Raw genomic sequence first — 12,643 nt, forward strand, 5'->3', positions numbered from 1 at the left:
ATCATTTATAATGAGAATAGAATAGACACTATTAATGTGCTCTTTGGCTCTCTTATGATGACATAAAAAACTACGGGGGCATGATGTACTTCTATGTTTTGACAAATTTTCTTTTATTAAATTTTTTTAATTTAGAGGATGTTAATTTTATAATAAGGTAAAATCATTTTGTTCATAACTTTTACAAGGCAACGTGAAATTGAATGCCATTTTTTGCAAAATTGCATGTATGTTTGCCACAAATCAAACAAACACATTCTGATACTGTCATTTTAAAGTGAGAATTTTGATATCTTTTTAAGGTTCGATTACAAAACACTCCTATAAAGTACCAAAAATAAGGGGGTCACTAAATTTTAAATCAAGAGCGCACTACAACGTAAAGGAGCATAAAGGAGCAGTTTAAAACATTTTTATAAGACAAAATGAATCTTTAGTCATAAACATTTAAAGTATTATTTTAATTATCTAAAATAAAAAATTAAAATAATATGAATTGTCTTAAATTAAAAATACATGCATTTTGGCCAGGGGCAGAGGGAAAGCGGGAAATGCTTGTTTTTTTTTGGGGTATGGTGTCAGCTCAAATGAAACAGTTTGGTAGAACCAAAATGGAGTGGTCCATTCAAGCTGTTTTAAATAATAAGCCCTAATGGATAGTCCTTTAGAAAGGGAAGATATGACGAGTTTCTTTGGAAGAGTATGCACCTGCAAAATATTTCGAAGCAAGAGACTTTCATCTGCCCTTTTCCTGGGTGTTTAGAAAATGATTTCATCTGCAACCCTTTTTGTCCATTTCAACCTTCTTATTTTACTTCTTTTGGTGCAGCGAAGGACAAGATCTGCTTAGAACTGTATGCATGTCTTTCTGCTCTTCTTTTCAACTCCAAGTTTTCTGTGTATATATGGTTTATTAGGGTTTGTAAGGTAAACACCGTACTACTCTCACCGTAGTTGATCGACCTTATTATTTAGGTTCCTTGTCTGTTTCATACGATGAATATGGTTTTTATGCTTAGATCTCTAAAATTAAGAAATTATAGAATACTAAACTTTAATGGTTAAGTGTACCCTGAGAAGATCCATGTATAGATAAATAATAGCTCCTGAACCCATGCGCAGATAAACCCTATCCGCTGCCAGACTACTTACAATAGCATGCCACCTCCCATGGATGAGGTGCAGATCGCCAAGGAGAGGGCACAGGAGATTGTGGCACGGCTTATCAACAACAGTAACAACGGCGATAGTAATGCCCTAGAGGCCGACCACCCCAGGCCTCTTGCGGCTACTACCGGTGACCATTCTGTTCTTAACTTTTCTTCCAGTCCAGGTCAATCTTTGTAACCTCGCGGCACTTTTTCTTACTTCTAGCTCAGGAATCTACACTACCTATTGCGTTCTACAAGTGACGCTGTGTTTTAATTTTTTTCAATTTTGTTTTCTTTTGCTAGTCTTTTCAGGATCCAATACTCTGTACAATCATTCTATTTGTATCATGAAAATGTTTTCATTTTTTTCTTATTGGGTGGAGGGTATTAGCTGCCCTCTGCAGCAATGCTAAATATGTTTGGCCGTAAGCTGATGCAAGACAGACACTCTTGCCTACAGCTTCACACATACAAAACTCACTCAATGTGTCTTCCTTTGCCTCGCCATCCCCAAGTATCAATTGACTGGGGACGGAGACCGCCGCAGGGGCGTAGGGTAAAGTCTAGCAATTAGGTATGAAGCTTGCCGTGCTATCCCATGAGACTCCAAACTACTTTGACTTTTCTAAGTGGGGTCGCAGGGTAACGAGGAGTTGGGCAAGAATGAACGATCGATAATCGGTAAAGTGCGCTAGGAAGGGGCCAGTCAAGACTCTCAACATTCACATACAGATCCTCTCTTCTTAATTTGCATTCAACTATACAAAATAAGATTGCAAATTAGCTGCAACACACTTATACTAAACACCCATAACTTTTTCAAAAACTAAAACAATACTTTGTTGGCCTTCTCAATGGCCTCTATGCTATCTCTCACTTCAAATTAAATTCCATTATTTTCTTATTCACATAACCATACCACAAAACCTGATTTGCTTTGCATCTCCTCACTAGGCACTTTCACTCTTCTTAATTTTTCAAGCAGCACCTGTTCTCTTTATCAACAGTGCTAGAAATGTTGTTTACTCAATATTTAAAACCCACACCTCCTCTTAATTTTTCTATCTACGCAACCCACATCTCCCTTCCTTGGCCACGCAAATTTCTCTAACCTGCCCCACTTCGTAGCCTAACTTGCAATGATGCTTAAATAACTTTATAATCTTTCAAAGGTGTCTTTAGACTTTCCACTTCCCAATTCTCTCTCAAACTATTCTACTTGAATTTTCTGTCAAATGGCATTCGCTTGAAAGTTAGAAAGACTTATGCCTTGCTGGAAATATGTACCCTGCTCCAAATCTGATGAAGGTTGCGGAATTTGGCTCTACGCCTGCCAATTTCAATTGCTTGAAATTCTATAAAGACTCTCCTACAAATCCATTCTACGTATATCCTTCAGTCTTTGTAATCGTTGAGGCATTCTGTCAAACAGTTTACCATGCCCTTTCTATGATTCCACATTTTGCATACACCCTGTTACAGGTTGCACGGGCCTTGACAAGGGTTATGGTTTTTGGCTTTGCACTTGCCAATTTATTTGCTTGAAGCATCTAAAGTCTCTTCCATAAGTCCATTTTGTGCATAGTTTACAATCATTGTAGTCTGTGGGACAACATTTTGTCAAACAGTCTATGTGCCTTGTCTGTGTTCCCACATTTTACTTCATTCAACAAATTGTGTGATAAGATCCATGTGCCTCTTCTATTTAGAGTCTAGACTGATGCAAATTGACAGAGAGATGCCAATGAGACCAAGAAACACAAAAACTAAACCAAACCTGAGAAAACAACCAAATTGGAAACAGATTATTTTTTTGGTGGTGCTGATTGCTCGTCCTCCAGCGTGCCCCTGCACCAGAAGCCTTTCCTGTAGTGGTGTGAGTTACGCCTGCCTTTCCATATGAATTGTTTGAGGAGCACTGTTTTAAGCTAGCTATAACTAGCATGGATACTTTGTGTAGATTTTTTCCAGCAATAGGTTCAAATACTTATCAAAGGCTTAATTTTTTTCTGTTTGTGGCTAATATTTGGCAATATGGAGTTTTTCTGTTATTACAGTAGCATGTAAATCTCTATTCTTACAGCTAGGAGGTTTTATTGTAGTATAACAGCTTGTTTGTAAGCTCTAGTTACTCAAAAATAAGCATGACTAAATTTTGATTTGGGTTATGTGATTCAAAACAGATTTCACCAGGATTTTTATATGTACATTTAACAAATTTTTAAATTTTTCATATGTACAGCTTCAGCCCAAAAGGAATAAGTTTGTTCATAAATGTTACCTTCGCATTTCTAATAATGTTCGTATGATGGTTCATAAGTTGCATTTAGGCCAAAGTCAAACAGTAGACTGCACAAGTGACCTATCACATGACATGTTTTCTAGACTAGTTAAAGCTTGATGTCTACTGAATGATATGTAATAATAGCATTAAATCACATAGCTAAATAACAGTCTGGCAATGTACACACGACTAAACTTAATTTAGTCAGCCTTTGAATTCCATATCAGTAACTTTATGCTTTATATACATTTCAACCAAGAGAAGTCTAGATTTAATTTTAGGAATATGTATTGGCCATTTTCTCTTGGTGTCTGTCTTGTCTATTATTGCTTGTGTGAGTGCAGGCAAATCAAGCTGTCGATAGAGTGGAGGTTTTGTGGTCACTTGTGCAATTATTGCAGCCTACCTCCAAGAATAGATCAGTAACACCTATTCAGCCTCTTTCACTCAGGTCTCAGGGCATTGAAAATAATTCTCAATCATACCATATGCTCTAGCAATTTCTGCAGCACTCCTCCTTTGACATATCTGACACATGAAACAGTACTTATGATTTATTAGATTCTGTTTAGGTGCTAGTCTAACAGTTCAGAAAATCAGAAGATTCTTTGTAGAAGTTACATTGATTCTGTTTTCCTGTTGAATTAAAAATGGTACTTCTATTGAAAAGAATAACACTCTTGATTGAAACTTTTGTTTTACTTGTAGCATGTTTGTGGTTGTTGTTATTAAATTGTCATTCTGGGCAAAGTCTGGGGTAGTGTTCATGTTCATAGAACTATTTGTCTTCATTAGTAGGTCCATTAATAAATAGGATATCATTTGAATGACTAAAACAGTCATTGTATTGGCCCCCTATGGAATGTCCTCAACCAAATATTTATCAGTAATTTCAGATCTAAAAATAAACTAGCTTTCTGATGTCATATGAAAGAAATCTTAAATTATTTTTTTATCGTTTTTGTAGCCATTTCAATCTAAACAATCTCTCAGGCACCATGTTCTATCCAAACTCTTCAGCGAGAATATGAATTTGCTTCATGTGTGAGTGAAATACATTAGTACTTATATGTCATAACCTTCAGCATGTGATATAGATATTGGTTGTGTTAAGTGGTGTTTATTGTCATCTACAAACTATTTGACAGGAATGAGTTTGAAGGACAAATTCCCTCTACTTTGGGACAGTCATAACCAGTTTGACTGTTGTGTGAGTATCAAAATTTTAACTCTCTTTTTTCTTGCTATGCCCTGTTTATGGTTTTTATAATTGCTTCACATACTAGAAATTTAAGGATGCCCGTTTAATTTGTCTTTTGTGGGTGATATTATTGGGAAACAGGAGGCTTGACAGAAACCAGATAACATTTTCAATTCCTTCCAACATCAGCAACCTAGCAAGCCTTGAAGAACTGTAAGAAACTTTTCCCTCCTTAACCTCATGGATTGTGACTGAATTTTGATGTGGGTTATGTGATTCAGAGCATATTTTACCATATCTCTTAATTGTTTGTATTGTAGTTTTTTTATATGTACATTTAACAAATTTTTGGTCGTTTTATAAAAACAAATTTTCCTTTCATTATTATTTATAAAAACAAGTGGATTAATATAAAAAATATTAATCTATAATAAAGTAAAATTTTGCATTGATAATTTATATATTTATGATGACTCGTTGCATTGTAATTCATTGTAATTTTTATACTTGTGATCCTTCTCTTAATGTATTAATTGAAAAAACATTGAAATGGATGGTTTTGTATTATCTAGGAATCTATCAAATAATAGACTAATAATTTGCTTGGTTATTTTAGAGTCATGGATAATTACAGCACAGATAAATAATTTTTTGTTCTTATTCTCCTCATCACCTTCAATTGAAACTTGATGGAACCTCTAGCAATCACTTATGAACTCAAAAGTTGAATCTCCTTTTTTGTAAGCATTCATTTTAGTTTGTAACTTCTGCAAAATAAATATAGTAATCTATTTACCCCCATTCCTTCCAACAAAGTATGCGATGATTAGGAATACTCACTGGATCTGGAAGTTAGAGACACCGTGATCGATGTTACACTGATATTAAAAGTAGATCTATAAGTCGTTATTTATCTGGTGATTTGGGATCCTACTTAGATAATGATCCACAGGTCTTTCTAAAGTAGCATTTTTAATCATATGGATTGTTTAAGCTTGAGCACATTAAGGAATACTTAATTGCTTTTATAGTAATCTATTTACCTCCATTCCTTCTGACAAAGTATGCGATGCTTAGGAATACTCACTGGATCTGAAATTTAGAGACACTGTGATCGATGTTAGACTGATAGTAAAAGTAGATCTATAAGTCGTTATTTATCTTGATAAGGTGATTTGGGATCCTACTTAGATAATGATCCATAGGTCTTTCTAAAGTAGCATTTTTAATCACATGGATTGTTTAAGCTTGATCACATTAAGTAATACCTAATTGCTTGAAACCTTTAAGAAACAACCATGTAGAAAACTTATTAAACTGGTTTATATCAAACCATTTTTATAGATTTGACAAAATCAATATCTAGCAAAAGAAACATTGATATTATTCTCAGTTTACGAAGTGGCTCTTTAAGGTTGTGCAGGTCTTTGTCGGCCATAAAATTGGTCATTGATATTACGTTGACATTAATCTTGTTAGAGTATATTTAGTCTTCCATTGTGCTGAGATCAATCTAGTTAGAGTAGTATTTAGTCTTCCATTGGGATGAGATCAATCTTGTTAGCATTTAGTTTTCTATTGCGGTGACATCAAATCTTGTTAGAGTAGTGATCAATCTTTCATTAAAATTTAGGTTTATATGTTATTTTATGCTATTTATAAATACAATTTTCTATTAGGAATTAGTGTTCACATCTAGGTGTTAGGAATTTTAGAATGCATAAAATAATCTAGTGTCATAATATTAAGTTGTTAATAAACAACCTAATATTATTAATAGCCACAAGGTTTGTTCAATAAGTTATTTTATTAGTGGTACGTATGTTGAGTTGTTATAATAAGAATAGTAGTTTAGGAGGTTTCCTATAAAATAGGACATGGAACTCCAATATATATATATAAAGGTATTGAACGAAAAATAAGAAGCACGGTATTGTTTGTTTGTTTTTAATTATTTTAGCTTATGCCCATCTTTGACCCATATTTTCTATTATTTTCAATTGTATTTCATCCAAAAAAATGGATATATAAATGCAAATATTCATGCTTGTATAATTATATTAAATTAAAATAGGATGGAAGATTGGAAATCTTTTGAGAATACTATTCAACCGGGATGGAAAGCTGCTCTGAGCACTATTATTGGATTCATCTGGTTTTTTGTGCTCATGGTATACGAAATAAGTGTTTGAAGGTGAGCTAATTAAATCCGAACAAAACTACCTTTTATATTATAGTCATTTCACATCCCAGGTTTAAAAAATTTAATGGCCATACAATGATTTGTTTGGATTATTCTAAATTCACTAAAACTTTGTGCTTTGCAAGAAAATGGTAATATTAGAAACATCAATCTTTGATAAGAAAGTTGATTTAGGCATTCGATTTCCCTTGTTTTGTGGCAGCATTTCACTGTATATGGTTTTGTATGGAGTAAGATGAGTGATGCAGAATTACATCATATCATTAGTGTTAAATTGACCTGTAGGATTGACAAGAGGTAAACTTGTGTACTAAATAATTTTTAAAATTGCTAAATTATGCTTTAAAGATTAGCAATGCTATGTATTAGTAGAATTAAAATGTAGTTTGGAGAATAATTGAAATAGAAAAAGTATTTCATAGGAATTTCAGAAAGAAAATTCATTTTTTAGAAATTTTGTTGTCTGACCAGGGAAAATTGTGGAGATTACATGGAGAAGTTTTTACAACGGTGCTTTTACCATTTAGGGAAGTACGATTCTGAGAATGACTATAGAGAGATGGACAAAAAAATTTGTAGGAACATGAGGTAGCAAACTAGGTTGACTACAGATGAACAACTTTAAATTTGACTCTCTTGCATCTATTGTATTCTTGAGTCTTGACAAGTATTTTCCTATTTAGAGAGCAATATCACAATCAAGTTATTTTCATTTTGATATTTTAGTATGTGCCTATAATACTGCTTTTGAATACATAGCATCTAATGGTTTCTTTCAATATGTAATGAAGAAGAACTTTGTCAATGGAAAAACTATTCTACATAGATATTCATTAAGCTAACTAAACCTATATCTCATGATTGGACACAAGAAACCTATGGGGGGGCAAAGGAGGTGAAAGGGAAGACATGATTGTGAAGGACAAAATTTTGACATCAGGGTTAAGATATATTGTTACCAAAGTTGCTATAGTTTAACTCAAACATAAATCTGGAGATTGGCATTTTGAAATTCTAAAAATTTAACATGTTTTTATTTAGATATTCCTTTGTATCAAATTATGCATGGGTGACAAATGGGCTTTGCATAAGTTTCTCTCTAGAAGGAAACCTATATCCACATTTTATGAAATAAATGAAACAGTTGAGCATAAGAATTCTGAGAAAAATTGTTAACCTTGAAATATCAAAAAGTATCAAGGGGGTTTTCTGGTTGAGTTTATTTAAGTTTACAATGTCTACAATATATACTCCGAATGTAAAAGAAGGGAAAACAAAAATCGTCATCCATGCACAACACCAAGGGGAACCAATACATACAGAGTCTTGCTACTCTGAAAAGACAAGTCTCTAATCTACTTCTCACTTTTTTTCTTGACCTTGTTTATAAATAGAGTTACTCTTGTTATCTCTAACTGAATTTTTTTTGGGTGGCATCAACTAACCTCTACCCTGTATTTTACATTGTAGTGCTTCTTCTCATTGTTGTGCCTGTAGAAATTCATTTTGGAGATGCCTTAAGCACTCCTGATTGAGTTATAAGTCGGTTCTTTCTGATATTGCCAAGTTGCCATCCCTTTAAACCATATTACATACCTTGTTTTCCCCATTCAATAAATTGGCTTGTCTGAATTTAAAAGCTAATATTTGGGATATTTGGTTGCAGATAATACACAAAAATCGAGTAACAAGTACTAAGAAAAGCATTGAACAACAAGCTAGTTTGACAGAGATTTTATGGAAAGATGCAACAAGTTTTTCAACAAATAGAAATAAGCAATACCTTGCCACTGACTACCTGAGTATGTTAAACTAACTTTAAACCTTACTCTATTACTTTTAAGGGCATTGTTGTTTACCCTTACCTTTGTTAGGAAGAGAGATGGTATTTTGTACCTAAAAATTTTTGCAACCTTTCAAGACATCTATATTAATGCTTTTGTTTCCACATAGCTGTAGTTATTTTGAAAGCAGAGATCCCCAAGCCAACGATGAAACCCATATTTAGAACTTTCAATTCTAACCATTGCAAATAAATTTTTAAGTAAATTGAAATACAATTCTTGAAATGAATTCAACTCATAAGCTGATCTTTTGCAATTTATTTATTTTTAGTCAAATATAATTTGCAATCTTATTGTCAAGAACACTGCAAAATGTTTTATGATTTTCAAAATTGAACTTGATGTTATTACCATCTATAAACACTACAAAATGTTTTATGGTTTTCAAAATTGAACTTGATGTTATTACTTCTATAATATGCTATAAATTACTTCCAAGACTGGAAAGAGTTGGTTTAGAATCCATTCTAATTGTTTGATGAAATTTAGTTAGCAAGAGAGCAGTTTGAATTTGCGGACTAATGGCCTACACCTATTTTGCATTGAACAGGTTCACACTAAGGATTAGAATCAGACCATGTACATGCCAATCCACATACATAAATGTATCGTTAAAATTTTCTGTACATTGTCTTTGTGTTGCATAGAGCCAGATAGATATTGTAAGGTTTTGTCTAAGAAACACAGTTGTTTTATTTTCAAGGCAATGAAAAGTTGTTCAATACAAAAACGCCGACCCAAGATTTTGAAGGGTAAAATTATTCTTTAAAGGGTGCTAGCTCAATGGAAGAGCATCTGCTTTACAAGCAGTAGGATGATGGTTCAATTCCATCGTACCCTAACATGAATTAATCAATGATATTGTAGTTTATATTTAGCAATATTATTTATTTGAAAAGTGAGCTATTTCTTAAAATTCAGTATATTGTCTCTCAAGAGACAATAATATTGATGTTTTTTATTGTCTTTATAAAGACAATTTTTATTGTACTTGTGCATACAAGTAGCTGTTGAGAGCTCTTGATCAGTCATTTCATCTATGGCATATCTTCTTTACTCATACATTTATTATTTTATCATCTCTTTTTTTGAGGAAATTTTTCTCCCATTAGGTTTTATTTCTTATTCCACTTTATGAGAGATTTCATTGTACATGGGTACCTCACTAGGCTAGTAGCTAGGATCCATTTCTCTTATTGTCCTCCTAAGCTATGCTTAAAGGGGGTTGTTAGTGTAATTATTTTATTTAATTACATTTAGGCTTACTTAAACCTACTTAGTCATCCATTTCTACTTGTCACTTGTTCATGCAAGTTGTTAAGATCGTTTAGGAGTTGATTAGAGAGGTGTCGACTTGGTTTCAACACCTCATGCTAGTTTAATGGGAGACATCTCACCACCGCTCATTGAGTGTTAGGTTCGACTATGCTCATTGGTCGACTATGCTCATTTTCAAGTTAATCTTGTGCTTGATATTAATCTTCTTCATTAATCTTGGTGTTTTCAAGTTTAATGTTCAATTTTATTTAGTATTAGAGTATAACTCTATAATGTTTCATTATTCTAAAGAACTTTATGATTCCTTATCTTCAGTGGAATATTCATACATACAACTTGTATTGAGTTGTAATAAAATAGGGATCCAACAATATCTTTTTTATTGTAGCTCTATGTAGAAATATATGATTTATGTTCAAAAGTATTAGGTAGTTTGTATATATATAAATTAAAATATTAACTATTAAAATAAAATTTACATTCAATATAGATTTTCACGTTAAATACAAATTTATAATATGTAATTTTAAGAACATAATTAATAGATATTTATAGTAAATAAATATATAGTGCTTAATATTTTTCATATAAAATAGATAAAATTTTACGTGTTTTATTTATTAATATGAAAATCATTTATTTTATTTTATTTAGATATTAAATGTGTTGGTAAAAGGAAATGAAAGAAATTGTAGTGGGGTAAATGAGTGGATACATTTCCACCAACTCTACATTAAGGACTTCGATGGCATACGATGCATTTGTTTCACTATCTTGCCTATAAAAGTAAATTCAAAATTGTCAAAAAAACAATGCAAATGAAAAATGGAGAAAACATGAAGTGAATATTTTTGTGGTACAATTTTAAATGTTTTGACCCTCTAAAAGGATCCAATAAAAGGTCTTTTTTTTGTCATTATTTTAAGTTTTTTTTAGGGTGTCAATTTGACAAGGGTGGGGAACATAACAATAATGTCATGGATGATAAGTTGACCTTGTAGAGTTCTTGTAGGAGAGAAATGCCTCATGAAATGCGCCCCGCATGTCTTCGGGACACTACCCGAAAAATTTTAAATTAAAAATGTGGAGTGGATGTTTTGATCCCATCAACCAACCCCTTAAACTTATTTAAATAGAAAAATTTGAGAATAATGTGAGGTATGCATCCTCAAGTTACATTGGTATTTCACATGTTTGAATTTTTCTTTTAGAATTTATGCTTTTTTTAATATGTTGATATTTTATTAACTCTTGATTTTGACTCAAGATTTGGGCTTATTGATTTATTGTCTAGTACTTTTTTTTGCCATAATTTTAATATGTATATTTGCATCCATTTCTTGTTTTAGCGTTTAGTTTTGTCGAGAAAAAGAATGATATGCTGAAGAAATTGTACAATCTCTATGGTGAATGGCAATTCCAACTTGTTTTTATTTTGACCCTGCTCCATTAAAAAATACCTTTGTGAGTTAATTTAAAATTCCATGTGAACTAGAACATAGTCATGTAATGAGGTGAAAATTTGTATTCACAAGTTTAGAGCTATGTAAACAAGGAATGAATCTATTTCCAAAATTAATTACATTAAAGGGAGACGAGATCAATAGATTCACTCCCAAATGATGAATGTTGATTGATTCCCATTTCTCCCTTTGTGAAAGCTGAAAATGAGCAATTGAAAGGATGTGAATAGAATATGTGAAGGAGGGCTAGAAAATGAAAAATTAATAATGGATAATAGAAATAGATTAATACATAATTGATAATCACAAAACAAACTTAGATATGGAAAAAGGATACATAGGGGAGCATGTGCTTGAAACCTGAATTGAAACTTGATGGGAAAGGTGACCTAGAATGCCCTTCTCTTCTAATAAACTTTTACATGTGCACTGCTCTAGATCTAGGACTTTGAGGCACTACATTGGCAACCTGTCAAATTTTATCTTGTACCTAAACTGAGAGGACAATAACCTTGATGTCCTTGTCTAGGACAATAGCTCATAGGATAAACCCTTGTCTTGGTGTTTCTAGATGAGCTTTTGAGGTATTGTCTATTTCTAAATTTTGAGATCTTGGTGTTCTTTTGTCTCTACTTGGGACCTATAACTTACCTTGAATCCACACACAAAAGGATAAAATGGTGTTTTGGGTTGATAGGGATTATCCTAGTTCAAACCTTGGGTTTGGAATTATGTTAAACACTACTAAATATTGAGGTGGGGGATGAATCAACCTACACTAAAACTTAATCAAATTTAACCTTTTACTTAACATTCATTCCATCCACCATATGCATGAAAGTAAATAGATGAAATCATAAAAGAAACCACACATCAACACCAAGACTTCTTTATGGAAAACCAAAAGTAGAAAAACCATGGTGAGAACTTTCTTACCATATGATAATCATATTACAATGTTTAGGCTAGAGTTCAAGGATCTCACTGCACCTAAGATGACTTAAAAATCTAAGGTGCACAAGCTAAGGGCAAGATACAATAAGGGCTTGAAATCACTAAAGATTAGTTCTTCAGGGAAACTTACAAAACTTCTTATAGAATAATATCAATAGGATTGAAGTGCGAAGAACGATGTCCACTAAAATGTTGATCGCAATTCACTATTCAAAAATGCATTAGAGGTTGTCTTCATTACTACTCTAATATATATATATATATA

General features: G+C 32.5%; 1 protein-coding gene and 1 non-coding gene across 16 annotated transcripts; both read left to right on the forward strand.

Moving 5' to 3' along the window:
• Positions 1–538: 538 nt before the first annotated feature.
• LOC131077889 (uncharacterized) lies at positions 539–9,580 on the forward strand. Of its 15 annotated transcripts, XR_009372200.1 has the most exons (8): positions 539–854; positions 1,123–4,479; positions 4,584–4,645; positions 4,778–4,849; positions 6,711–6,830; positions 7,042–7,136; positions 8,506–8,641; positions 9,234–9,580. XR_009372200.1 is itself a non-coding variant. In XM_059219566.1 (6 exons), exons 1-4 carry the CDS (start codon positions 703–705, stop codon positions 4,784–4,786), a joined length of 507 nt encoding a protein of 168 aa, XP_059075549.1. In that variant the 5' UTR covers positions 539–702; the 3' UTR covers positions 4,787–4,849; positions 8,506–8,641; positions 9,234–9,580. The 15 variants fall into 15 exon arrangements, 4 of the variants coding, with proteins under 4 accessions (XP_059075549.1, XP_059075550.1, XP_057871466.2 ...); XR_009372199.1 differs by lacking the exon at positions 6,711–6,830; XR_009372198.1 differs by lacking the exons at positions 6,711–6,830; positions 7,042–7,136 and having other exon boundaries at positions 1,123–3,027; positions 4,403–4,479.
• On the forward strand, positions 9,453–9,524 carry TRNAV-UAC (transfer RNA valine (anticodon UAC)). Its single transcript has one exon. It is a non-coding gene; the product is annotated as a tRNA-Val (tRNA).
• Positions 9,581–12,643: the final 3,063 nt, after the last annotated feature.

This window comes from Cryptomeria japonica, chromosome 4 (genome assembly GCF_030272615.1).
Source record: "Cryptomeria japonica chromosome 4, Sugi_1.0, whole genome shotgun sequence".
In the NCBI taxonomy this organism is placed as follows: Eukaryota; Viridiplantae; Streptophyta; class Pinopsida; order Cupressales; family Cupressaceae; genus Cryptomeria; species Cryptomeria japonica.

Coding starts and splice junctions, on each gene's coding strand:
- LOC131077889 (XM_059219566.1), top strand. CDS start 703: ATGCACCTGCAAAATATTTCGAAGCAAGAGACTTTCATCTGCCCTTTT. Junction 928..1,122: donor GGTTTATTAGGGTTTGTAAG/GTAAACACCGTA, acceptor ACCCATGCGCAG/ATAAACCCTATCCGCTGCCA. Junction 1,334..4,583: donor TAACTTTTCTTCCAGTCCAG/GTCAATCTTTGT, acceptor ACTATTTGACAG/GAATGAGTTTGAAGGACAAA.